The sequence below is a fragment of the Thalassophryne amazonica genome, chromosome 3 (assembly GCF_902500255.1).
Source record: "Thalassophryne amazonica chromosome 3, fThaAma1.1, whole genome shotgun sequence".
Lineage (NCBI taxonomy): Eukaryota > Metazoa > Chordata > Actinopteri > Batrachoidiformes > Batrachoididae > Thalassophryne > Thalassophryne amazonica.
In genome coordinates, this window is record NC_047105.1 from 55,973,273 (window position 1) to 55,999,789 (window position 26,517).

The 26,517-nt window shown below is 41.4% G+C and overlaps 1 protein-coding gene across 1 annotated transcript in view; it reads left to right on the forward strand.

The window, feature by feature from the left end:
• The window catches only part of grm2b (glutamate receptor, metabotropic 2b), a 120,611-nt gene that overhangs the window by 68,179 nt on the left and 25,915 nt on the right, over positions 1-26,517 (forward strand). The window contains exon 3 of the mRNA XM_034166362.1: positions 24,407-25,244. Within this exon, the coding sequence (XP_034022253.1) occupies positions 24,407-25,244 (838 nt within the window). The remainder of the gene's footprint in view (positions 1-24,406; positions 25,245-26,517) is intronic.

Here is a 26,517-nt window from a genome sequence, read left to right on the forward strand (position 1 = left end):
TACATTTACTCTGATGGACTACCCAGCAGTGGGGAATAAGTTTCATTACACTAGAAGTCTTTCAGAAAGCGCTGTAACTAGGTTTAAGATATGATTCCTTCTTTATGTTCTCTAATGCCATATACCAACACAGTGCAGAGTAGCTACCTAAACTCTGTAAGTGAGATAGAGTATCTCGTCAATAGTTTTACATCCTCATTGAAGACAACTTTGGATGCTGTAGCTCCTCTGAAAAAGAGAGCTTTAAATCAGAAGTGCCTGACTCCGTGGTATAACTCACAAACTCGCAGCTTAAAGCAGATACCCGTAAGTTGGAGAGGAAATGGCGTCTCACTAATTTAGAAGATCTTCACTTAGCCTGGAAAAAGAGTCTGTTGCTCTATAAAAAAAGCCCTCCGTAAAGCTAGGACATCTTACTACTCATCACTAATTGAAGAAAATAAGAACAACCCCAGGTTTCTTTTCAGCACTGTAGCCAGGCTGACAAAGAGTCAGAGCTCTATTGAGCTGAGTATTCCTTTAACTTTAACTAGTAATGACTTCATGACTTTCTTTGCTAATAAAATTTTAACTATTAGAGAAAAAATTACTCATAACCATCCCAAAGACGTATCGTTATCTTTGGCTGCTTTCAGTGATGTCGGTATTTGGTTAGACTCTTTCTCTCCGATTGTTCTGTCTGAGTTATTTTCATTAGTTACTTCCTCCAAACCATCAACATGTCTATTAGACCCCATTCCTACCAGGCTGCTCAAGGAAGCCCTACCATTATTTAATGCTTCGATCTTAAATATGATCAATCTATCTTTATTAGTTGGCTATGTACCACAGGCTTTTAAGGTGGCAGTAATTAAACCATTACTTAAAAAGCCATCACTTGACCCAGCTATCTTAGCTAATTATAGGCCAATCTCCAACCTTCCTTTTCTCTCAAAAATTCTTGAAAGGGTAGTTGTAAAACAGCTAACTGATCATCTGCAGAGGAATGGTCTATTTGAAGAGTTTCAGTCAGGTTATAGAATTCATCATAGTACAGAAACAGCATTAGTGAAGGTTACAAATGATCTTCTTATGGCCTCAGACAGTGGACTCATCTCTGTGCTTGTTCTGTTAGACCTCAGTGCTGCTTTTGATACTGTTGACCATAAAATTTTATTACAGAGATTAGAGCATGCCGTAGGTATTAAAGGCACTGCGCTGCGGTGGTTTGAATCATATTTATCTAATAGATTACAATTTGTTCATGTAAATGGGGAATCTTCATCACAGACTAAGGTTAATTATGGAGTTCCACAAGGTTCTGTGCTAGGACCAATTTTATTCACTTTATACATGCTTCCCTTAGGCAGTATTATTAGACGGCATTGCTTAACTTTTCATTGTTACGCAGATGATACCCAGCTTCATCTATCCATGAAGCCAGAGGACACACCAATTAGCTAAACTGCAGGATTGTCTTACAGACATAAAGACATGGATGACCTCTAATTTCCTGCTTTTAAACTCAGATAAAACTGAAGTTATTGTACTTGGCCCCACAAATCTTAGAAACATGGTGTCTAACCAGATCCTTACTCTGGATGGCATTACCCTGACCTCTAGTAATACTGTGAGAAATCTTGGAGTCATTTTTGATCAGGATATGTCATTCAATGCGCATATTAAACAAATATGTAGGACTGTTTTTGCATTTACGCAATATCTCTAAAATTAGAAAGGTCTTGTCTGAGTGACGCTGAAAAACTAATTCATGCATTTATTTCCTATAGGCTGGACTATTGTAATTCATTATTATCAGGTTGTCCTAAAAGTTCCCTGAAAAGCCTTCAGTTAATTCAAAATGCTGCAGCTAGAGTACTAACGGGGACTAGAAGGAGAGAGCATATCTCACCCATACTGGCCTCTCTTCATTGGCTTCCTGTTAATTCTAGAATAGAATTTAAAATTCTTCTTCTTACTTATAAGGTTTTGAATAATCAGGTCCCATCTTATCTTAGGGACCTCATAGTACCATATCACCCCAATAGAGCGCTTCTCTCTCAGACTGCAGGCTTACTTGTAGTTCCTAGGGTTTGTAAGAGTAGAATGGGAGGCAGAGCCTTCAGCTTTCAGGCTCCTCTCCTGTGGAACCAGCTCCCAATTCAGATCAGGGAGACAGAAACCCTCTCTACTTTTAAGATTAGGCTTAAAACTTTCCTTTTTGCTAAAGCTTATAGTTAGGGTTGGATCAGGTGACCCTGAACCATCCCTTAGTTATGCTGCTATAGACTTAGACTGCTGGGGAGTTCCCATGATGCACTGAGTGTTTCTTTCTCTTTTTGCTCTGTATGCACCACTCTGCATTTAATCATTAGTGATCGATCTCTGCTCCCCTCCACAGCATGTCTTTTTCCTGGTTCTCTCCCTCAGCCCCAACCAGTCCCAGCAGAAGACTGCCCCTCCCTGAGCCTGGTTCTGCTGGAGGTTTCTTCCTGTTAAAAGGGAATTTTTCCTTCCCACTGTCGCCAAGTGCTTGCTCACAGGGGGTCGTTTTGACCGTTGGGGTTTTTATTGTATGGCCTTGCCTTACAATATAAAGCGCCTTGGGGCAACTGTTTGTTGTGATTTGGCACTATATAAATAAAATTGATTGATTGATTGATCTCTCACTCATTCAGAATAAGACTCTCGCTTTAAAATGGTCCTGTCAGGTCTCACGCATTTGGCATGAGACTTAATATGTTGTCATGCTCTCATGCTAATGCAAGACATTCCACCATTATGACCTGCAAGACAAGATTTGGTGGAAAATAACTCCTTGAGCGTATCTCAACTTGAGAGCTCTGTGATAGAGAGAGAACAGCGGTGCGAGGATGAACAGATGGTTACTGTCACACGCTCCAGTGCTGCATTGAAATCTCACCTGTCAAACTTCTCCAACAATCCACTGATGAAGCCAACTGTCTGTCTTAACAACCTGCAGGAGGAAACTATACCATGCAAGTGTGACCAAATCAGTTGCCGCTCATATGCTGCATACAAATTCTCTCGGACCACGTTAATGAGTCTGATTCTCATGCGTTGAGAAAGGAATAAAGTCTCCATGTGAGCAGATCCATGACATATCTGGTACTGCCAGAAACACTGCTGAGGACCTCTGCCCGTTCACATGAATCTCTCCAGAGTTTGGAGAGTGTCTGTGTTCTGTTAGCTTTTATCTTGCTTGATTGGCCATCTGACAGAAAAGTAATTTAATAAAGATTTTGATAATCACTTAATCATTGAATGTCATTCATCATTATAAAATGAACAGCTGTGCCACTCTGAGCACATCTGATCCCATCAGATCTCAGATGTGAAGATCAGTCCTGATTCCTGAAGCCAAATACTTAGTACGTACTGTAATTTCTCCTGGCTGTTTATGTAATTATCTGCCCCTTACCAAGAACCAAACCATTGTATTCCTCATTTTGGATTTATTAAAGGTCACAATGAAAACCGGACTGGGACCCTCACAGACAGTGTCCATCTTGTGAAAGCTCCACAAAAAAGCTCACATAACACTTTTATACCGTGTTGATGTCACAGTGGATGTAGTTTAGTCTCACATTTCTAATGTTACTGGCTTTCACCAACAGGGGGAGGTCTCCCTGTATCTGACACTTGCAAATATGATGGAAGTGAAACTTAACTCTTGTATTTACACTTTGAACAAGGTTTCAAAAACTCCAAACAGATAACAAAGGCAAATACTTGATCACTAACATAAAATAAGGAATTAGCACAGATACTGTACTAACACTGGTTAGGAACCTACTATCCAACTGTTACAGTAGGACATACGAAAAGTAAGTGAGCCAGGAGACGGGACACATTTTGGACATACTACACCATCGGCATCTTACCTGTGCTTTGACCCAGAGGTTTATAATTATTTATCCAGCCATTTTCTATACTTGCTTATTCTAATTAAGGGTCATGGAGGGCTGGAGCCTATCTCGTCAGTCATTGGGTGAAAGGTGGGATAAACCCTTCAGAGGCTGCCAGTCTTTCTGAGTGCTGACACATACAGACCCACATGCTCAATCTAAGCCAGAGCACACGGAGGGACCCCCCACACTCTCATAGGGAGAACAGACAGAAAGGACTAGGTGGGAAGCAAATCAGGGATCTTCTTGATGTGAGGCAACAGTGCTAAGCACTAAGCCACCGTGTTTGTTGCCCCAGATGTTTACAAATTACATATATGCACTTTCCCATGTATGCCACAGAAAATTTCATTTTGCAATGGTAGACTTTATTGAATGGATACTTGGCACACATTGTACAATGCCATGGCTCCTTGGATGCGGCTACCATTTTCAAGTGTGTCCATTTTCTTCTTTGAATTTTCCTGGGAGATTCTTCTACTTTGGTTACCAGGTTCTAGCTGCCACATAGGATAGTGTACTGTGGTCTGTGTGCACACTATAGTAGTAGCAGATCATGTGGGTACTATTCAGATAGAACAAAATGCCTGCTAAGTATTCAGATGGACTTTTGTGACATATGTAGTACAACCCCAATTCAAATGAAGTTGGGACATTGTGTAAAATGTAAATAAAAACAGAATGCAATGATTTGAAAATCCTCTTCAACCTATATTCAATTGAATACACCACAAAGACAAGATACTTAATGTTCAAACTGATAAAATGCTGTCTTTTGAACTTTGCGCTGGTAACAATCTGGACTGAATCACTTGTGTCCGGAGGACACAATGTCCATGATTTCCAAAAACAATTTGAAATGTGGACTCATCAGACCACAGCACACTTTTCCACTTTGCATCTGTTCATTTCAAATGAGCTCGGAGCCAGAGAAGGTGGCGTTTCTGGATGTTGTTGATGTATGGCTTTCACTTTGCTTGGTAGAGTTTTAACTTGCACTTGTAGATGTAGCTACGAACTGTGTTAACTGACAACTGAAGTGTTCTTGAGCCCATGCAGTATGATCCTTTACACAATGATGTCGGTTTTAATGCAGTGCCACCTGAGGGATCGAAGGTCAAGGGCATTCAATGTTGGTCTTCAGCTTTGCCGCTTACGTGTAGAAAGTTCTCCAGATTCTCTGAATCTTCTGATAATATTACAGACTGTAGATGATGGAATCCCTAAACTCCTTGCAATTCAACATTGAGAAACATTGTTCTTAACCCTCTGGGGCCGACGCCGTTGTATACGACGGCTAAGACCAAGCGTTACTAAATTATAAATAACTTTTGAATGATATGAGATAGAAACTTACTCTTTTTTTGCTGAAACGTTAACTCCGCGGGCTTTCGAGCCAGCCATCGGCCATCTTTGTACTCCTCATAGAAGCTTTGTGATGATGTGTGCAATGTGAGTGCCCAATCGGAATTGGTTCACCGTCACATGGCTTTCCAAAATCCAATCGTAGGGCAGATTTACGTCACGTGAAAAGCCAAAAATCGTTTTCAGGAGTGATATGTTACTAGTTGGTCCGTTTGAATAGCCCCCTGGGTGCTCCAATGAGTACATACTATTAGCACATACTCAGTGCACCCTGCGCCATTGCGCACAGCGATCAGTGAAATCAGGAGCACACGGAGAGCCTCTGACGACAATCTCACATGCTCAAACAAAGAGTGTGTAACTATCAGGATTGCTCCACTAGTTTGCATGTGAATGTTACTGGATAACTCTGTTGCTTTCTCTGTGCAAAGCACTGTTTACCATATCAATAGACAACAAAATGGACAGACCATTTTGTATATATTGTTCAAAATGTGCATTTGTGTTTATTGTTTGAACCTTTTTGCTGTACAGTCTTTCTCACAAGACCTCAAAGACCTCAAATGACCTTTATAAAGTGTCAAAACAGTTTATTATAGTTTGCTGTGTGTTTTGAATAAATGTGGGTGGAAAATTATTTTTTGCTTAATTTTTCCTGCTTATTTTTGATTGTAAACCTTTATTACACTTATAAAACACAACAAAAACATATATATTCCTAAAGCACAGGTTATCCTGAAAAAAGAGGCATAAAACTTGATTGTGGGATGCAGGGAGAGCTGTTAACAGCAATAATAAAACATTTATGCCAGGCGAGTGAACTGTCCAAAAAATGCCCTCAGACCCCAGAGGGTTAAACTATTGGACTAGTTTTTTCACACAGTTGTTCACAAAGTGATTATCCTCCCCCCATTTTTGCTTATGAACGGCTGAGCCTTTTGGGGATCCTCCTTTTATACCCAATCATGACACCTGTTTCCAAACAGGTGTTCTTTGAGCATTCATCAACTTTCCCCGTCTTTTGTTGCCCCATCCCAACTTTTTTGAAATGTGTTTCAGGCATCCATTTCAAAATAAGCAAATATTTGCACAAAAACAACAAAGTTTATCAGTTTGAACATTAAATATCTTGTCTTTGTGGTATATTCAATTGAATATAGGTTGAAGAGGATTTGCAAATCATTGTATTCTGTTTTTATTTACATTTTACACAATGTCCCAACTTCATTGGAATTGGGGTTGTATTTTTCTATGTTCCATCCAACAAGTGGCAGGCAAGAATACGAGATATTACACAGGCAAAAAAAAGTTGCTTTTTCAATCGATCTGGTGCATCAGACTTGGCCAGATGTGAAGGGGTTGTCCTCATTATATGGTCTTTTAATTAGGTAATTTACAACATGACAGCATTTATTGAATTTGAGTTATTGCATATTGAAGTTTTCTCCCACTCATTCATTCACTCACCCACTCATCTACATTTTTGTTGTCCAAGCCCTATGCTAGTACTAATGCAGGGAATAATAAATGAAAACTGGAGGGAAAAGGGTCATTGTAGATATTGGCGATGATGACACCACATACAGAGTCACATTTATCATAAAACAGACTGATAGCTCTGCTCTAAATTCTCATGGGTCCAGTGAGGGGGCTGGAAAATAGACTACTGCTTTTAACTAAATTCATTGCAAGAGTGAAAGGGTCCAATTATATGCACACTGAGGATGCCTTTATTTGTGAAGCCTCCAGACATGCAATGATGTCTGATGGTAGAAATAGCCAATTTGACGCAAAGTGCACTTGTGAGTATCCACTAGTCACTATGTCTCATGAGAAATGGCGAAAACAAACAGATGGAAAATAATTACAGGTTTTCTCTCGATTTGTATCATAATTCTGTAAGTGGGGAGAATAAATGCCACAAGATAAAATGATTTCAAAATGATAATTTGAAGCAAGCTGGTATTAAAGCACCCAAAGCGGTCACGTCGTGTATTGTTCACCCTGTCAAATGCCTCAACACAAGGCCATCACAGTCAGTTTGTTTGGCTTCCACAGGCGTCGATCCTCCCGGCAGAATCTGTCGTGAGACTTTAATGGCTGAACAGAATTGCTTCAACCTGAGAAAATGTCAAAATCCTTATCTCGGTGCATTTGTCGCTATCTTTGTGTGGTGAGCTGGTGGCGATGTGAATCCCTCACAGAGTAAACAGTCTGAGATAAAGAACAAAGACTTGGCCCTGTTTGTGCCAGAAGCACATCAGATAGCGGCACCGTGCCTGAGTGACTCCACTTCACCTACAGACCAGATAGTTATCTACAAGTTTTAAAAAATAATATACCATTTAAGCACCTTAACGGTGAGTTTGCAGTGGCAGCTGATAGTGTACATGATTGGTTATTATTCTGAGGAACAGACGCAGTAAGAATGATGTTAAATTCAGCAACTTCAAAACCTTAGGTCATATTGGGGGAGAAAAATTACTAAGTTTGCAAAAATTCCTTTACATTGGTTTGATCAAATTATTAAAGCCTTTGCAGATTGTCCTGGTGGACAGTGGTTGCGAGATCTGTGGGGGTTGTAGTTTTTGTCCCCCGTCATGAACTCTGTGTGTCCATCTGTCCGTGTGCCACATTTTGAGAGCCCTAGTTTTCCCTGTTGCCCCTTCCTGAGACATTACTTACCTGCATCATATTGTCATTTGACACAAATGTGACACCTGCACATATGACCTTGACCCAAATTCCCAAAATTATCTAATGCCTGGTTCACACGGCAAGATAATTATGCCGATTTCGGACCCAATCTTCCCCTTCCAAGGACGCCCCGACTACCGTGATGGCTCTAAAGATAATCTTATCAGATATTCCTGCCATGTGTGGTGTGTTCAGTGCGCTCTGATCTGCTCGGAAGGACGTTGGGAGCGCTCAGACCGCAAATCGGGGATATTCAACATGTTGGATTGTCTTGGCCTCATATCGCAGTGTGTTTTGTGTACTCCGACCACAAACGAGCATGCAGCCTGCTGAATGTGACGTGTAGCCAATCAGAAAGTGAGGTGATGGATGCACAGAGTGGAAAATAACATCAAAACGACTGTTCTGATTTACCAGAAAGTCCGGTGGTCGCGCTGTCTCCACTCCTTTGACCAACGCCTTTTCTTTTTCTATCATTTTTTCTCCATTAGAAATAGTCCACAAGCTATCTCCTTGGTGTCTTCCTCGCCCACCATGTTTGTTTAATCTGAAATCACATTTAATCTCGAGAGATTTTGCAAGATTTCCTGTCTGACCTGGGAATGTTTGTGTGTGATATCTGTTTGTGTGTGGTGTGCTGTCTTTATTGTGTGGCTGCACACCACACACTGTACAACCAAAACTATTAGATCTATGATTTTTTTTTTTTTTTTTTTATCTCCATGTGTGTGGTCTCTCAGGTTTTGGAAACCTACAGACAATTTGAAAATCTTGTCGTGTGAACCAGGCATAAGATAACATCCGACAAAGACACCCATCATCTCACCCCAAAATACCATTTTTTCACCCCAAATGTCAATTCTAGGTCTTACATTTGTATTGAACACCTATAGCAAATCAAGTATCCTGACTCTGTTTAGCACACTATATTTGACCTTGAACTTCAGTGTCAAGGTCAAAACTACTCTTTTCTGTATTATTTGGTCCTTTTCCACTTATTTTTCACTGTCCCCCGCCATACCTCAGAGTATTGGCTTGTGCTTTTTACAGTTACAGTGAGCACTCTGTCTCTTGCTCTCTGGATCTTAACAGTAGATCCAGATTTCATCACAGGTCACGAGAGACTCAAGTACTCTTGGATTGGGCATAATGAGATCAACCATCTCATTGCTGTCACCAATGCATCTTTCCTTTTTGCGCATGTTCAATTCTGTGCACAGTTGCCACACCAATGCCAAACTAACATCATGTCTGTATAGACACGTGATGGTCCTCTCATCCAGAAAATTGTGAATTTTCTCAACCACGTCCTGCTTTCTGATGTCCCTCTTCCTCCTCTCTGCTGCCCTTGGACCTCTTGCACCAGCGAAAAACAGATGCTCAGCTCATAGAAGTTAATCTATAAGCAGTTTGGAGCATTTCCCAAGTTTCTGGAGCATTTTTGCCTCTTTTAACAAAAACCTTTATTGCATAGCGAGCTTCCAAATTGTCTTCACGTCCCGACTGCATTCCTTAAACTGGTCATCTGAAACACGCAGTGCTTAGTAGAGTGTTTTCAAAGTGCTATTACAGTCATCTCCCTCATCTTGGAAAAACAAGAGTTGGCATGTCATCTTATTAGATGTATAATAATGAGAATACTGAGAATTACTGAGAATAATCTTTTTGTGCCACTGCAGTCTGCATTTAGAACACATCATTCCACAGCGACAGCTCTCACTAAATTGTTAAATGATCTTCTGCTTGCAATAGATTCATACACCACCACGGTTCTGGTGCTGTTAGAATTTAGTGCTATGTTTGATTTGGTGGAAAGATTGGAAAATAATTTTGGGATTACTGGGAATGTGTTATGGATAAGACGCGGATTGAGGAGCGGTCCAGTATCTGACTGAACCCAGCATGAAATAATCAGAAGCAGTTCCAAAAAGAAAACATTTATTTTTCTCCCTTTGTGCTATACATGAAATACTAAATAATTAGAGTTCTGGTGAGGTGAAAAGGCGGCGCGCTCTCTCAGCGTCTCAACAGTCGGAGTCTGAACGTTCAGGACTCAGGAGTTCTGCCAACACCCCCCCCAGGTGACTTTCCCAGACTGTACTCTGCGAAGGAGGAACAGAGATGAGATTATTCAACACTTATTACTACGAAATATTGTTTAGAGGCAAACTTATCAGCTACACGTTTAGGTCTGGTTTCAAAACTTAGTTCAAAGAGGCTGCTGCTCACAGCTAGTGGAGGATCATTAATCTGCACGCCACTGCCGCGAGGAGCACGCCAAACAATTTCCACCAATAATTACTTATAGCTGCGTATAAACGCCAATTTACATTCACGGATAAACTTTTCAGAATATTCACCTCTGTCGTGTGCTGACAACGTTTGCCTCTCACCCTTGTCCTCCTTCACAGGCGCGATGTCAGACTCTGAAACAGCCCTCAGCGTCCCCACACGGTCGTCACAAGGTCGTATTCTCCGGCAATCTTATCCAACTCACTGCTGGTTTAAATGTAGTTCTTCATCACTACATTGGTACCAGCTGGAAGTCCTCAGATCTGCATGTGAACATCACAGGTGTCATGGATTGTCCTGATAGAGAGCCGCACGAGAATGCAACAGGTGCAGCCAATCATCGTAACAGAGGAGAGAGACTCTTCTGCAGCACATTTTCTTCAGAGAACAGCCCCAAATCACCTGGGAAGGAAAATAAACACAAAATAACCCAACCTTGTCCAGCCAAACCCCCCCAACACACAACAGAATGTCCTTGCATAGTTGACATCATACCTAACCTGTCATTCTCATTGTGTCTTGTACAACAACACTACCTCTAACCTTGGCGATATGAGATATGGGTTCCCACAGGGGTCGATCATAGCCCCCTGCTTTTCTCCCTTTACGAGGTCGGTGAGAAAAGTATTGGACCTTTTTATTTTTTTCAAAAACCATATGGATTTGAATCACGTGTGATTGCATCAGCCAAGCTTGAACCTTTGTGCGCATGCGTGAGTTTTTTCATGCCTGTTGGTTGCGTCATTCACCTGTGAGCAGGCTTTGAGTGAGCACTGGTCCACCCCTCTCGTCGTTAAGGAAATGGCGGAATGATTTGGAGCTTTGCTGCATCAATTTTTTCCTGAAACTGTGAGAGACCTCCAGGTGGACACCATTCGGAAAATTAATATGGCTTCCAGGGATGATTTTATGGGGATTACACAGATTAAGGAGTGCTCCAGCCGGTTTAAAGACCGCCCACAGCGTCTGAGAGCGCGGCGCGCTCCGAGCGCCGATCGACAGGCTCAAACCCCGCTGAAAGAACCAGATCATTTCCAACGTGAAGGCTTTGTTGATCCGGGACGTCGTCTGACTTTCACAAAAAGGCAGAAGGCATGGACATCAGCACTTTTTCGGCACATTCCACTGTTACAGGAGTTTTTTTCATGGAAAAAGAAGGGGATGAATGCGCCACCGTGCCACTCATGGCGCGGGACAAAACCACCTCCATGTTGGTCTCTCAGGACGGCTTTCAGGTGGCTTTCAGACGGCTTCCGGTTGCTTTTCTTCTTCTTTCTTTAATATTTATTTCATTCATTTAAAAGAAAAAACAAAACAAAACAGAAAAGCAGAAATAAAGCATCACAAATCACCTGAATGAAAAGGAGCAGAGAGAAGAACAAGTCTTATGTTTTCTGCCCCTTTTTACAATACAATCTTTCAATATCCAGCGTCATTATTCAACATTATTTAACAGATTGCATTTCTTTGACTTGTCTCATACCACTGACGTATTTCATAATTATGACCATTATTTAATAGATTACATCTCTGACAGGTTACATTTTAAACTTAAAACATTTTAAACATTATTAACAGATAATTACTAAATACATCTAGTTTAATACGTTTTTTAAATAACTTAAGCAACCTTAATTCTTTGATTTCTTTGTTGACATGGTTCCATAATTTTACACCATTTACTGCAATACTCCGTTCCTTTACCTTGGTTCTGTATCTTCCTTTTTTAAAGACTTCTATTCCTTTCAATTTATAACTACTTACTCTTTTTCAAACATATTTTGAATGTTTGTTGGCAAAGTATTTTTATTAGCTTGGTGCATTGTTTGTAATATTTTCAAATCAACTAAATCATGAAATTTAAGTACCCTATACTTAATGAACAATGGATTAGATGGAGCTCTAAAACCACTGTTGCTAATCACTTTTAAAGCTCTTTTCTGCTGAATAAATAAAGGTTGTGTATACGTTGTATATGTTGATCCCCAGATTTCTGCACAATAATCAATCAATCAATCAATTTTATTTATATAGCACCAAATCACAACAAACAGTTGCCCCAAGGCGCTTTATATTGTAAGGCAAGGCCATACAATAATTACGGAAAAACCCCAACGGTCAAAATGACCCCCTGTGAGCAAGCACTTGGCGACAGTGGGAAGGAAAAACTCCCTTTTAACAGGAAGAAACCTCCAGCAGAACCAGGCTCAGGGAGTGGCAGTCTTCTGCTGGGACTGGTTGGGGCTGAGGGAGAGAACCAGGAAAAAGACATGCTGTGGAGGGGAGCAGAGATCAATCACTAATGATTAAATGCAGAGTGGTGCATACAGAGCAAAAAGAGAAAGAAACACTCAGTGCATCATGGGAACCCCCCAGCAGTCTAAGTCTATAGCAGCATAACTAAGGGATGGTTCAGGGTCACCTGATCCAGCCCTAACTATAAGCTTTAACAAAAAGGAAAGTTTTAAGGCTAATCTTAAAAGTAGAGAGGGTGTCTGTCTCCCTGATCTGAATTGGGAGCTGGTTCCACAGGAGAGGAGCCTGAAAGCTGAAGGCTCTGCCTCCCATTCTACTCTTACAAACCCTAGGAACTACAAGTAAGCCTGCAGTCTGAGAGCGAAGCGCTCTATTGGGGTGATATGGTACTATGAGGTCCCTAAGATAAGATGGGACCTGATTATTCAAAACCTTATAAGTAAGAAGAAGAATTTTAAATTCTATTCTAGAATTAACAGGAAGCCAATGAAGAGAGGCCAATATGGGTGAGATATTCTCTCTCCTTCTAGTCCCCGTTAGTACTCTAGCTGCAGCGTTTTGAATTAACTGAAGGCTTTTCAGGGAACTTTTAGGACAACATGATAATAATGAATTACAATAGTCCAGCCTTGCGGAAATAAATGCATGAATTAGTTTTTCAGCATCACTCTGAGACAAGACCTTTCTAATTTTAGAGATATTGCGTAAATGCAAAAAAGCAGTCCTACATATTTGTTTAATATGCGCTTTGAATGACATATCCTGATCAAAAATGACTCCAAGATTTCTCACAGTATTACTAGAGGTCAGGGTAATGCCATCCAGAGTAAGGATCTGGTTAGACACCATGTTTCTAAGATTTGTGGGGCCAAGTACAATAACTTCAGTTTTATCTGAGTTTAAAAGCAGGAAATTAGAGGTCATCCATGTCTTTATGTCTGTAAGACAATCCTGCAGTTTAGCTAATTGGTGTGTCCTCTGGCGTCATGGATAGATGAAGCTGGGTATCATCTGCGTAACAATGAAAATTTAAGCAATGCCGTCTAATAATACTGCCTAAGGGAAGCATGTATAAAGTGAATAAAATTGGTCCTAGCACAGAACCTTGTGGAACTCCATAATTAACCTCAGTCTGTGAAGAAGATTCCCCATTTACATGAACAAATTGTAATCTATTAGATAAATATGATTCAAACCACCGCAGCGCAGTGCCTTTAATACCTATGGCATGCTCTAATCTCTGTAATAATATTTTATGGCCAACAGTATCAAAAGCAGCACTGAGGTCTAACAGAACAAGCACAGAGATGAGTCCACTGTCTGAGGCCATAAGAAGATCATTTGTAACCTTCACTAATACTGTTTCTGTACTATGATGAATTCTAAAACCTGACTGAAACTCTTCAAATAGACCATTCCTCTGCAGATGATCAGTTAGCTGTTTTACAACTACCCTTTCAAGAATTTTTGAGAGAAAAGGAAGGTTGGAGATTGGCCTATAATTAGCTAAGATAGCTGGGTCAAGTGATGGCTTTTTAAGTAATGGTTTAATTACTGCCACTTTAGAAGCCTGTGGTACATAGCCAACTAATAAAGATAGATTGATCATATTTAAGATCGAAGCATTAAATAATGGTACGGCTTCCTTGAGCAGCCTGGTAGGAATGGGGTCTAATAAACATGTTGATGGTTTGGATGAATTAACTAATGAAAATAACTCAGACAGAACAATCTGAGAGAAAGAGTCTAACCAAATACCGGCATCACTGAAAGCAGCCAAAGATAACGATACATCTTTGGGATGGTTATGAGTAATTTTTTCTCTAATAGTTAAAATTTTATTAGCAAAGAAAGTCATGAAGTCATTACTAGTTAAAGTTAAAGGAATACTCGGCTCAATAGAGCTCTGACTGTCTGTCAGCCTGGCTACAGTGCTGAAAAGAAACCTGGGGTTGTTCTTATTTTCTTCAATTAGTGATGAGTAGTAAGATGTCCTAGCTTTACGGAGGGCTTTTTTATAGAGCAACAGACTCTTTTTCCAGGCTAAGTGAAGATCTTCTAAATTAGTGAGACGCCATTTCCTCTCCAACTTACGGGTTATCTGCTTTAAGCTGCAAGTTTGTGAGTTATACCACGGAGTCAGGCACTTCTGATTTAAAGCTCTCTTTTTCAGAGGAGCTACAGCATCCAAAGTTGTCTTCAATGAGGATGTAAAACTATTGATGAGATACTCTATCTCACTTACAGAGTTTAGGTAGCTATTCTGCACTGTGTTGGTATATGGCATTAGAGAACATAAAAAAGGAATCATATCCTTAAACCTAGTTATAGCGCTTTCTGAAAGACTTCTAGTGTAATGAAATGTATTCCCCATTGCTGGGTAGTCCATCAGCGTAAATGTAAATGTTATTAAGAAATGATCAGACAGAAGGGAGTTTTCAGGGAATACTGTTAAGTCTTCAATTTCCATACCATAAGTCAGAACAAGATCTAAGATATGATTAAAGTGGTGGGTGGACTCATTTACATTTTGAGCAAAGCCAATTGAGTCTAATAATAGATTAAATGCAGTGTTGAGGCTGTCATTCTCAGCATCTGTGTGGATGTTAAAATCGCCCACTATAATTATCTTATCTGAGCTAAGCACTAAGTCAGACAAAAGGTCTGAAAATTCACAGAGAAACTCACAGTAATGACCAGGTGGACGATAGATAATAACAAATAAAACTGGTTTTTGGGACTTCCAATTTGGATGGACAAGACTAAGAGTCAAGCTTTCAAATGAATTAAAGCTCTGTCTGGGTTTTTGATTAATTAATAAGCTGGAATGGAAGATTGCTGCTAATTCTCCGCCTCGGCCTGTGCTACGAGCATTCTGACAGTTAGTGTGACTCGGGGGTGTTGACTCATTTAAACTAACATATTCATCCCGCTGTAACCAGGTTTCTGTAAGGCAGAATAAATCAATATGTTGATCAATTATTATATCATTTACTAACAGGGACTTAGAAGAGAGAGACCTAATGTTTAATAGACCACATTTAACTGTTTTAGTCTGTGGTGCAGTTGAAGGTGCTATATTATTTTTTCTTTTTGAATTTTTATGCTTAAATAGATTTTTGCTGGTTATTGGTGGTCTGGGAGCAGACACCGTCTCTGCGGGGATGGGGCAATGAGGGGATTGCAGAGGGAGAGAAGCTGCAGAGAGGTGTGTAAGACTACAACTCTGCTTCCTGGTCCCAACCCTGGATAGTCACGGTTTGGAGGATTTAAGAAAATTGGCCAGATTTCTAGAAATGAGAGCTGCTCCATCCAAAGTGGGATGGATGCCGTCTCTCCTAACAAGACCAGGTTTTCCCCAGAAGCTTTGCCAATTATCTATGAAGCCCACCTCATTTTTTGGCCACCACTCAGACAGACAGCAATTCAAGGAGAATAAGTTAAGTTACAATAAGTTAAATATGGAACAATCAATGAATTGTACAATGTTAATAAACCATAACTATTTAATTAATATTTTACTTTATGCAAAACAGCAATGGCTTTCACTATTTTCCCTTTTATGTAATTTATGTGTGACTTCCATGTAAGATCTTCATCAATCATGACTCCTAAAAATTATGTTTCTTTTACCCTTTGTATATCCATTCCATCTATTTGTAATGACACATTATTTTTTTTCACTCTGTCATTAAACAATATGAAATTTGTCTTATTAATATTTAGTGACAATCTGTTTATATCACACCAGTATTTAATTTTTTTCAACTCTGTATTTATTTTACCCACTGATGTGCAATACCTCTTATTCCATATTGTTGTAACTTGTAAAGCAATCTTGAGTGATCGATAACATCAAAAGCCTTTTTCAGGTCGATAAAAATACTTACAAAATAATCCTTATTTTCTATTGTTGTTGATATTTTCTCTATTAATTCCATAATTGCCATAGCTGTCGAATGTTTTGTTCTGAATCCATACTGAGCATTATTTAAAATATGATGTTTCTCAATGAATTTATCCAACCTTGTCACAAAAACTTTTTCTATAATTTTAGACATCTGTGGAAGCAATGATACTGGCCTGTAATTAGAAAAATTATGTTTGTCTCCATTTTTATATAATGGGACTACCTTGGCAATTTTCATTTCATCTGGAATAAATCCCTATTGACAGAGACAGATTACAAATGTAAGTAAATGGTTCAATAACAGTTTCTATTATACTTTTTACAGTCATCATGTCTAAATCTTCATAGTCAGTTGATCTTTTGCTTACACAGTTTTTTTTTTACAATATTTCTTATTTCATCTTTTTCCACACTGTCCAGGAAAATACTATTGACCGTATTTACAAGTGTATGTAATTTATCTTCTACTATTGATTTATTTCCCACCAGACTTGATCCTACATTTGAAAAATAATCATTAAACCCATTTGCAACTTCTTTTATGTCATATATTTCTTTATTTTCCTTGACAAAGTAATTTGGAAAAGTTGCTATCGCTCCATCACTTTCAATCACACTTTTTCTAATTCCCCATGTTTCCCTCATATTATCTTTACTCTTATTTAATTGTTCACTATAATAATCTTTTTTTTTGTTTCCTTATTATTGTCAATAGTTTATTTTTATAGTTTTTGTATCTGTGTTCTGTTTCCTTTGTTTGCATTTTTAAAAAGCACCTGTATAAATAGTTTTTCTTTGCACAAGCATTTTTTATTCCCTTTGTCAGCCATGGTTTATTTACTCTTTTCTTACTAATTTCTATTTACAGTTTTTATTATATGATTTCATCAATATTTTCATAAATGAATTATATGCTTATGTATTATGAATTATATGCTTTTCAGTCGTGTGATTATCCGAGAAATTGAGCATGAGCTGGACATGCACCAACATGTCCTGTGAGGCTTCATCACGGCATTGCTTTGCGCCATGCGGCTCCGCCACGATGCACAGGATTCCTCCGCTCCTCTTTCCATGACAAAAACTCCTGTAACAGTGGAATGTGCCGTTCATTTCTAAACTGGACGCTGTCTTGATCCGGTATGTCGTCTGACTAGCACAGGAATTGCAGAAGACGTGGACATAAGCACTTTTTCGGCACATTGAGACAGACGTGCGGAGCCGCATGGCGCAAAGCAACGCCGTGATGAAGCCTCACAGGACATGTTGGGGCATGTCCAGCTCATGCTCAATTTCTGGGATATTCACACGACTGAAAAGCAACCGGAAGCCGTCTGAAAGCCACCTGAAAGCCGTCCTGAAAGACCAACACGGAGGTGGTTTTGTCCCGCGCCATGAGCGGCACGGTGGCGCATTCATCCACTTCTTTTTCCATGAAAAAAACTCCTGTAACAGTGGAATGTACTGAAAAAGTGCTGATGTCCACGCCTTCTGCCTTTTTGTGAAAGTCAGACGACATCCTGGATCAACAAAGCCTTCACGTTGGAAATGATCTGGTTGTTTCAGTGGGGTTTGAGCCTGCCGCGCTCTCAGACGCTGTGGGCGGTCTTTAAACCGGCTGGAGCACTCCTTAATCTGTGTAATCCCCATAAAATCGTCCCTGAAAGCCATATTAATTTTCCGAATGGTGTCCACCTGGAGGTCTCTCACAGTTTCAAGAAAAAATTGATGCAGCAAACCTCCAAATCATTCTGCCATTTCCTTAACGACGAGAGGGGTGGACCAGTGCTCACTCAAAGCCTGCTCACAGGCGAATGACGCAACCGACAGGTGTGAAAAAACTCACGCATGCACACGAAGGTTCAAGCTTGGCTGATGCAATCACACGTGATTCAAATCCATATGGGTTTTGAAAAAAATAAAAAGGTCCGATACTTTTCTAACAAACCTCGTATATTGCACAACTTAGGCAGATATTGCGGCATTTTGGGATTGCCTTTCATTGCTATGGTAATGATACTCAGTTGTACATCCCAGTAACTGCTGGTAATCTCATACACATAAAATCCTTAGAGATTGCCTTGTGCCAGTGAAAAGATCAGTGTCCAGCAATTTCTTATTTTTAAGCTCGGACAAGACCAAAATGATAGCTCTTGTCTGGCGAGACATTGGTCCGGGCTGAGTCGTGCACACCCACATGACCACAGCCCAAACATTGTTGGACAATGGTACATAGATGCAGACTGCTGTCAGACTGCACCAGAATCATAAATAAAGCGCTCAGGCGTCCGGATGGATGCGCTCGATTGCTGTCACTCACTCACTCACCCACTCACTGATTCGCTTGTCCACTCACTCCCTCGTGCGCACTGACCTCTGAGCAGGACATTGCACCAGCAGGATGGACATGTGTGTCTCACACATGGACATGGACAGAGTACAGCAACGATGGTGTGATGAGCACATGGCGTTCCACAGTCATTCCTCCGACAGAGTTCGATGGTAAACGTAATAATATGTGTAGTACAAGGGGTGACATCACGTTCAGCTGTGTTGCGGGCACCATGCCGCGCCCCTGAAGTGCACAATGACCCATTGACTCTCAGAGACAGACGGTGCTTTCGGTTTAATTGCGCAGTGTTCTTGTTCACATCACAAGATGGATGCGTGTCAATACATGTTGCATTTCGATATTTCCTTTGCGCTCCCTGAACTGGATCCAGTGGAGGTGCACGTGCGTGGCACAAGCGGGACATTTCGGCACGATCTGACATGCATCTGACATGAGACAGCTAAAATATGGTACATTTAGTAAGTCCCTTCGGCTGCTCCCTTGTTTGCACTCGGGATCGCCACAGCAAATCCAAGTTGGATCTGCATGTTGAATTGGCACAGGTTTTACGCCGGATGCCCTTCCTGACGCAACTCCACATTACATGGAGAAATGTGGCAGGGGTAAAGAGGAATTGAGGCAGTACAAGTGTGTTTAATATTCTATAAAGAATGTGAACTCACTTTTTCTCTCTCCTTCTTTGAAAACGCACCACATGGCTGTTGGCTTTCAGTAAAAGTTGCAGCAGATTGCAGAAACTTGGTCGCAGCAGAGCCTGGCTTTGGCAATAACTTTCTTCTTAATGCAATTTAAAACTTTGCTATGGTTTTCCACGAAATGCAGTGATACAATTTCTACCAGATCCAAAAGTTTAGATTTCACTCATTTCACAGTGACTTTACTGTTGCATTCAACCACAGAGCTAAAAAGTGTTGAACCTCTACATGAAGTACTTCACAATTAGGAAGGGTGACATGTTGTTGGTGTCCATTTGGCTGCTTACTTTTGGTCACCACAGCAGATACAGCCAGATCTGCATTGGTATTTGGTATTGGTATTTACGTCAGATGCCCTTCAAGAAGGGTGACATCTACACAGTTTAAAATAAAAATGCTTTCACATTTTAAAATTTAAAAACTCATAATGCATACAGATTTTATTGAAGAGTGATTTTATTTTTACACACTATATTTAATGGTGTAATGCACAGTTTTATGTAGCATTTGAATTTTAAATACCAGCTTTTACAGTAGTGGTCTGCACATTCTAAAATCTTTAGGAATGCCTCAGCCATCATTCAGAGGTGGTAAATTACAAATAATGCTTAAGACTATACAGTGTTTTTTTTTTACATAAGGAAGTTGAGCTTGATTGCATTCCAAGGGTAGTAATGGCCAATGTTATGTCCACCATACAATAAAGAATGTGTTTCAACATGGTCATTGTAATATCACAATTCCAGTTGTTTAAATACTGTGAAGATGATTAAAAAATATATATCATGATCTGTCTCTCCACCGAAGTTGCTCAAAAGAGATTTTTACTATGATAGAGTTGATTTCTGTTATGGTTAGAGGTCCGGACCAGTACAGGCTATGGACCCAAATGCTGGGAGCAAGGAACAGAACTGGTTGTAAGCAAAAAGATATTTATTTAAAATAACTGACAAAATAATACTGCTGCGCTGGGGATGCCTGCAGAGTGGAGAGTCAGCCCGCTCAACGCAGTGGAAATTAGGGAGCTGCAGGTGCCTGAGCCAGTCTTAAAGGAGAGCTGAAATTCTGGAGTGTAAAATTCTGGAGCTGGGGCCAGGTGTGGGACACAGAGCTGAGAACAGGAGCTAGGAGAACGGAGGAGAGAGAGATGGTGAGTGATTGCACTTGTAACACTGAAGCCTTTAACAACAGACAGTTCACTGAAGACTTAAAACAGGAACGTTCACAGTTCTGGAAATAATGTTTGCAGTTTAGGAAATAAGTATTGCTGTCCAGGAGTTGTTCACAGTACATGAGTTATCTTCAAAGGTCAAGTGCTGCGTGTCTTGTGACACAGTTCCAATTACGCAGGACTTGACTTCAGAAATGACTTGAAAAGTTCTTAGTGGTTCAAAGAGTTCATACAGTTCTTGGAAAATAGTTCTTGGAGATAGCTCTTGGTATGAGTTCATAGAAACAGTTCTTAATCATGCACAGTCACAGGCAGGAATGCGTGAGAGTGGAATTCCACAGAACATGAAGGAACCTAACTGGACTGTAACAGAGCTACGCGCTGTGTAGCAGAGAGCTGGAGAGTTCCAAAATGTATGCAGCATGGAAACCACGCAGGAGAGTGTCTGGAAACACCAGGGAAATCTCACACACACACACACACACACACACACACACACACACACACACACACACACACACACACACACACACACACACACACACACACACACACACACACACACACACTCATCTTCAACCACTTAGTCCATTTAAGGGTTGTGGGGGGCTGGAGCCTCTCCCAGCAGTCAAAGAGCATAAGGCGGGGTACACCCAGGACAGGACGCCAGTCTGTCACAGGGCCACAAACATACAAACAAACACATTCACACCCACTCGCACACCCACGGACAATTTAAAGATTCCAATCCACCTAACTTGCATGTCTTTGGATGCAGGTTAGGTGGATTGGAGCACCCGGAGGAAACCTACGCAAACACAGGGAGAACATGCAAACTACACACAAAAAGGCCACAGGCAGGAATTGAACCCATGACCTTCTCACTGTGAGGCAAAAGTGCTAACCACTAAGTCACCATGCTGCCTCCAGGGAAATTAACAAGCTCTAATATGGGAATTAGAGTTGGCCAGATTACCTTGAAAGTAGCTGCGGAAAGTGCTGATATATGAAAGTGGCAGGAAAGATGAGGTCAAGGTCATGAATTTCAGTGATCAGAAATCAGCGATCAGAGATCAACAAAGAATCAGGTTTGGCTCTAGGAAGAATCTGGCAGTCAATAAGCTGAAAGCCTGGGTTTAAGTAGCCCGCCGCTGATGAGAAACTGGAAACCCTCCTCCCCCAACTATGCCTCGATATCCTGTCTATGAATATCACAAATAGGATTGGTGAAAAGGTGCAGCCCTGGCGGAGGCCAACCTCCACCGGAAACGAGCCCGACTTCATGCCGAGCACCTGAACACAGCTCTCGCTTTGTGAGTACAAAGACTGGATGGCCCTGACAATGGACCCCCTCACTCCATACTCCCGCAGCACCTCCACCGTATCTCCCGGGGTACTTTACTAGAGTACTTTATCAGGAATGCTGAGTAGTCTGATGCCCCTGTAGTTGGCACACACTCCCTGGTCCCCCTTTTTAAATACGGGGACCACCACCCCAGTTTGCCACTCCTTAGACACTGTCCCAGACCTCAGCACAATGTTGAAGAAACATCTCATCCAAGACAGTCCTTCCACTCCCAGAGCCTTCAGCAATTCTGGATTATAATAATAATAAAAGCGTATTTGAATGTGCACATGCCCAAATGTGCCCGCTCTGGTTTTCGTTCGGAACAATTACACAAATATTTAAACACAGGCACCCCCCCATCGTGCACCGTTCAGCCTCCAGCCTAATGTGGCGCATTTGCGCACAACACATGATTTGAACATTGATGGAATGAAAATGTTTCCTATTAACAGAAACAAATTCATCATGTGATAGTCAGTAATTCCGATTACATTCAGGAAACCGGCTCTCACTGCAAAGTGCGCTATAATGTTGGAATATACTTGATGACATTTGGATGATTGCGGCTCGGCGCAAGGTTGACTGGTACGCTCCTGACCGATCAGCCAGCTCACACTGGAATGCCCCTGATGCCAGGACACCCAGGGTGGTCAGCACCTGTGTGGGCACAGACAACCCCTGGCTCGTCACCGTATTGCACTCTGGGCTGGCCACAGTTCTGTGCACACCTCCAGTCACAGTGGCCTTGGTAACCGAAATCAGTATATGAGCCAATTATCCTCATTTGGAAGTAAATCCTCGTGTTATTGCACCATTTGCAAGGTCCTCTAACAATGCCACTGTTAGTGCCATTTTACGCATCAATTTGCGTGTGTTTTTATATTCATCCATATACAGTAATTGCAAACGTGGGCGTGTAATGTTCATCAGTGTGTCTCTGTTGTGCACATCACTCTCATGACTTCATGTTTCACACTATTCACAGCTCCCTGCGTCACCTGTACATGTTGGAGGTGGCACAATAGCTGTAGAAATGTGCATACGCCAGCCAGGATTTTTGCGTGATGCACCACACATTTCCACACTCAAGTCATTTTGATACATCTGCACGTGGACGTGGAGATGGGCGTATGCCAGTTTTTTCTGCGTAAGCAAGCTTTGTACATGAGGCCTCGGATCTCTGACAGAAATTAATTAAATCTTTCCTCAACACTGATGATTTCACTAGAAATTTTGTTGAAATCAAGCAATAACAGGAACAAACGGGCAGTAATGTGATGGCCTAGACTAAGATCAAGCAACTGGTTTGTGATCAAATGGTTCTTGGTTTGATTCCCTGTCTGACAGGAAAATCAGTGTGTTTCTATGAATTTGTGAGGTGTCATTACAAAGCAATTTGAGTGAATGCATCAAACTGTTAGATAGTATCTGTGCTAATTCTTTGTTTTATGTTAGCTATTAAGTATTTGTGTTATTTGTTTGGAAGTTCTGAGAAATATGTTAAGTTTTACTCTATCATCTGTCCAAGTTTCAGATACAGGGAGAGCTCCCCTGTTGGTGAGAGACAGTAACATTAGAAATATGAGACTAAACCACACCCATGTTAACACCCACAAGGAATAAAAAGTGTTGTATGACTCATTTTAGGGGCCTTTCACAAGATGGACACTGTCTGTGGGGGTCCCAGGCCTGGTTTCTAACGTGACCTTGAATAAACTCAAAATAAGGAATACAATGGTTTGGTTTTTGGTAAGGGGCAAAATTTTACATAAAAAGAACCAGGTAGAAATAACAAAACTGAATATACAACAATTCATTTATAGACATACAGGGTTACTCGTGACCCTGACAGGTGTAAATGGTTATTCTGGCTCTGGTATTTATTCTATGTATGACTTCTTTATACAAGGAATAGTTGATATATCACACTGTCTTTTCATTCCATGCCAAACCCAACTGTGAATAAAATCAGAAAATGACCTACTGCATTTCTGCATAATTTCTTGCATTACTACAGTTGTTGCAATACTGTGATTTAAATTTTGAATAATCAAGTGACAAAATAATTTACCTGATGTTTAAAGAAGAAACTTTCATCAGTCTATCACATCACAAGTTGTACACAGCTTCATGGCAGAGTGGAACATTAAAGCACTTTTTTTTACAAAAAAACACCTCTAATCTGAGCTCCAGACTCCTATGTGCCATCTAGCAAACTATAGCTGAGATTTCCTGTCCTGTTTTTCAGAAAATCCTTTTTTGTTCCACTTTGCCTTGAAGCTGCATAACTGCTGATGCAACAAACAAATGTCCAGAGTACCCAAAGAGTACCCAAAACTTTCCATACCACTGTTTGTGGTCTCTGGAGTGAAGAGTGAACTAAATTAAGTATTTTCCATCTGTTTCTCCAGGTGGCAAACCTACTGCGACTATTCCAGATCCCTCAGATCAGCTATGCGTCCACCAGTGCAAAGCTCAGTGATAAGACACGCTATGACTACTTTGCCCGCACTGTACCACCTGATTTCTTTCAGGCTAAGGCCATGGCAGAGATCCTGCGTTACTTCAACTGGACCTACGTGTCTACGGTAGCATCAGAAGGTGACTATGGTGAGACGGGCATTGATGCATTCCAGCAGGAGGCCCGCTCACGCCAAATCTGCATTGCAACTTCAGCCAAGGTGAGCCGGTCAATGAACAGGCAGGGCTATGAAAATGTCATTCGCGCCCTCCAGCAGAAGTCCAACGCCAAGGTGGTTATCCTGTTCACACGCAGTGAGGATGCCCGTGAGCTGCTGGTGGCTGCTGCTAGAATGAACGTCACCTTCACCTGGGTGGCCAGTGATGGCTGGGGAGCGCAGGAGAGCGTGGTGCGGGGCAGTGAGACTGCAGCAGATGGTGCTTTCACTCTTGAACTGGCTTCCTATCCTATCAGAGAGTTTGAAGACTACTTCACCAAGCTGAACCCTTATACTAATACAAGGAACCCATGGTTCAAAGAGTTCTGGGAGCATCGATTTCATTGTAGCCTCCAAGAGCCAGGCTGCAGTGAGTATAGCCTAAGGGATGGCACGTTTGAGCAGGAGTCCAAGATCATGTTTGTGGTAAATGCAGTTTATGCCATGGCATACGCTCTGCACAACATGAGGCAAGCTGTATGCTCTAATACATCCAAAGTCTGCGATGCCATGAAACCAGGTAATGGCAAAAGATTCTACAAGGAGTTCATCCTGAAAACCAAGTTTGAAGGTCAGCAAAGCAAATGCACATACTTAATATCATTGACTATACAGCTTTTTTATATACGAGGTCTGTTAGAAAAGTATCTGATCTTTTTATTTTTTTAAAAAACCTGATTGATTTGAATCACGTGTGCTTGCATGAGCAAACCTTGAACCTCCGTGCGCATGCGTTATTTTTTTTTCACGCCTGTTGGTTGCATCATTTTCTTGTAAGCAGCCTTTGTGTGAGGATGGGTGGAGTCTCTCGTCGTTTTTTCTTTGCAAGGAAATGGCGGAATGACTGGAGCAGCGCGACTGCATCAAATTTTGCCAGAAACTGGGCGACAGCCAGGTGGAAACCATTCGGATTATTCAGACAGCTTTTGGTGATGATCCTATGGGCATCACACAGATTAAGGAGCGGTACAACCGGTTTAAAGACGGCCGCACAACGGTGGAGAGCACGCTGTGCTCCGGGCGGCCATCAACATGCTGAAATGACCAAATCATTTCCAAAGTGAATGCTGTGGTGATGTGGGACTGTCGTGTGACTATCCGAGAAATTGTGGAAGAGGTGGACATCAGCACTTTTTCGGCACATTCCACTGTGACAGAAGATTTTGCCATGAAAAGAGTTGCAGTGAAATTCATCGGGACGAAGCTGATGGTGCAGCAAAAGCGCCACCGTGTTGAAGTCTCACAGGACATGTTGTGACATGCCCAGCTCTTCCACCATTCGGAATATTCAGAGGCTTTCGGTGGCTTTTCAGTCGTGTGACTATCCGAGAAATTGTCGACAAGGTGAGCATGTCACAACGTGTCCTGTGAGACTTCAACACGGTAGCGCTTTTGCTGCGCCATCAGCTTCATGCCAAAGCCATCGGCATGAATTTTGCTGCAACTCTTTTCATGGCAAAATCTTCTGTCACAGTGGAATGTGCTGACAAAGTGTTGATGTCCACCTCTTCCACAATTTCTCGGATAGTCACACGACGGTCCCACATCACCACAGTGTTCACTTTGGAAATGATCTGGTCATTTCAGCATGTCGATGGCCGCCCGGAGCGCGGCACGCTGTCCACCGCTGTGCGGCCGCCTTTAAACCGGATGTACCGCTCCTTAATCTGTGTGATGCCCATATGATCGTCACCAAAAGCCCTCTGAATAATCCGAATGGTTTCCACCTGGCTGTTGCCCAGTTTCTGGCAAAATTTGATGCAGTCGCGCAGCTCCAGTCGTTCCGCCATTTCCTTGCAAAGAAAAAACGATGAGAGACTCCACCCATCCTCACACAAAGGCTG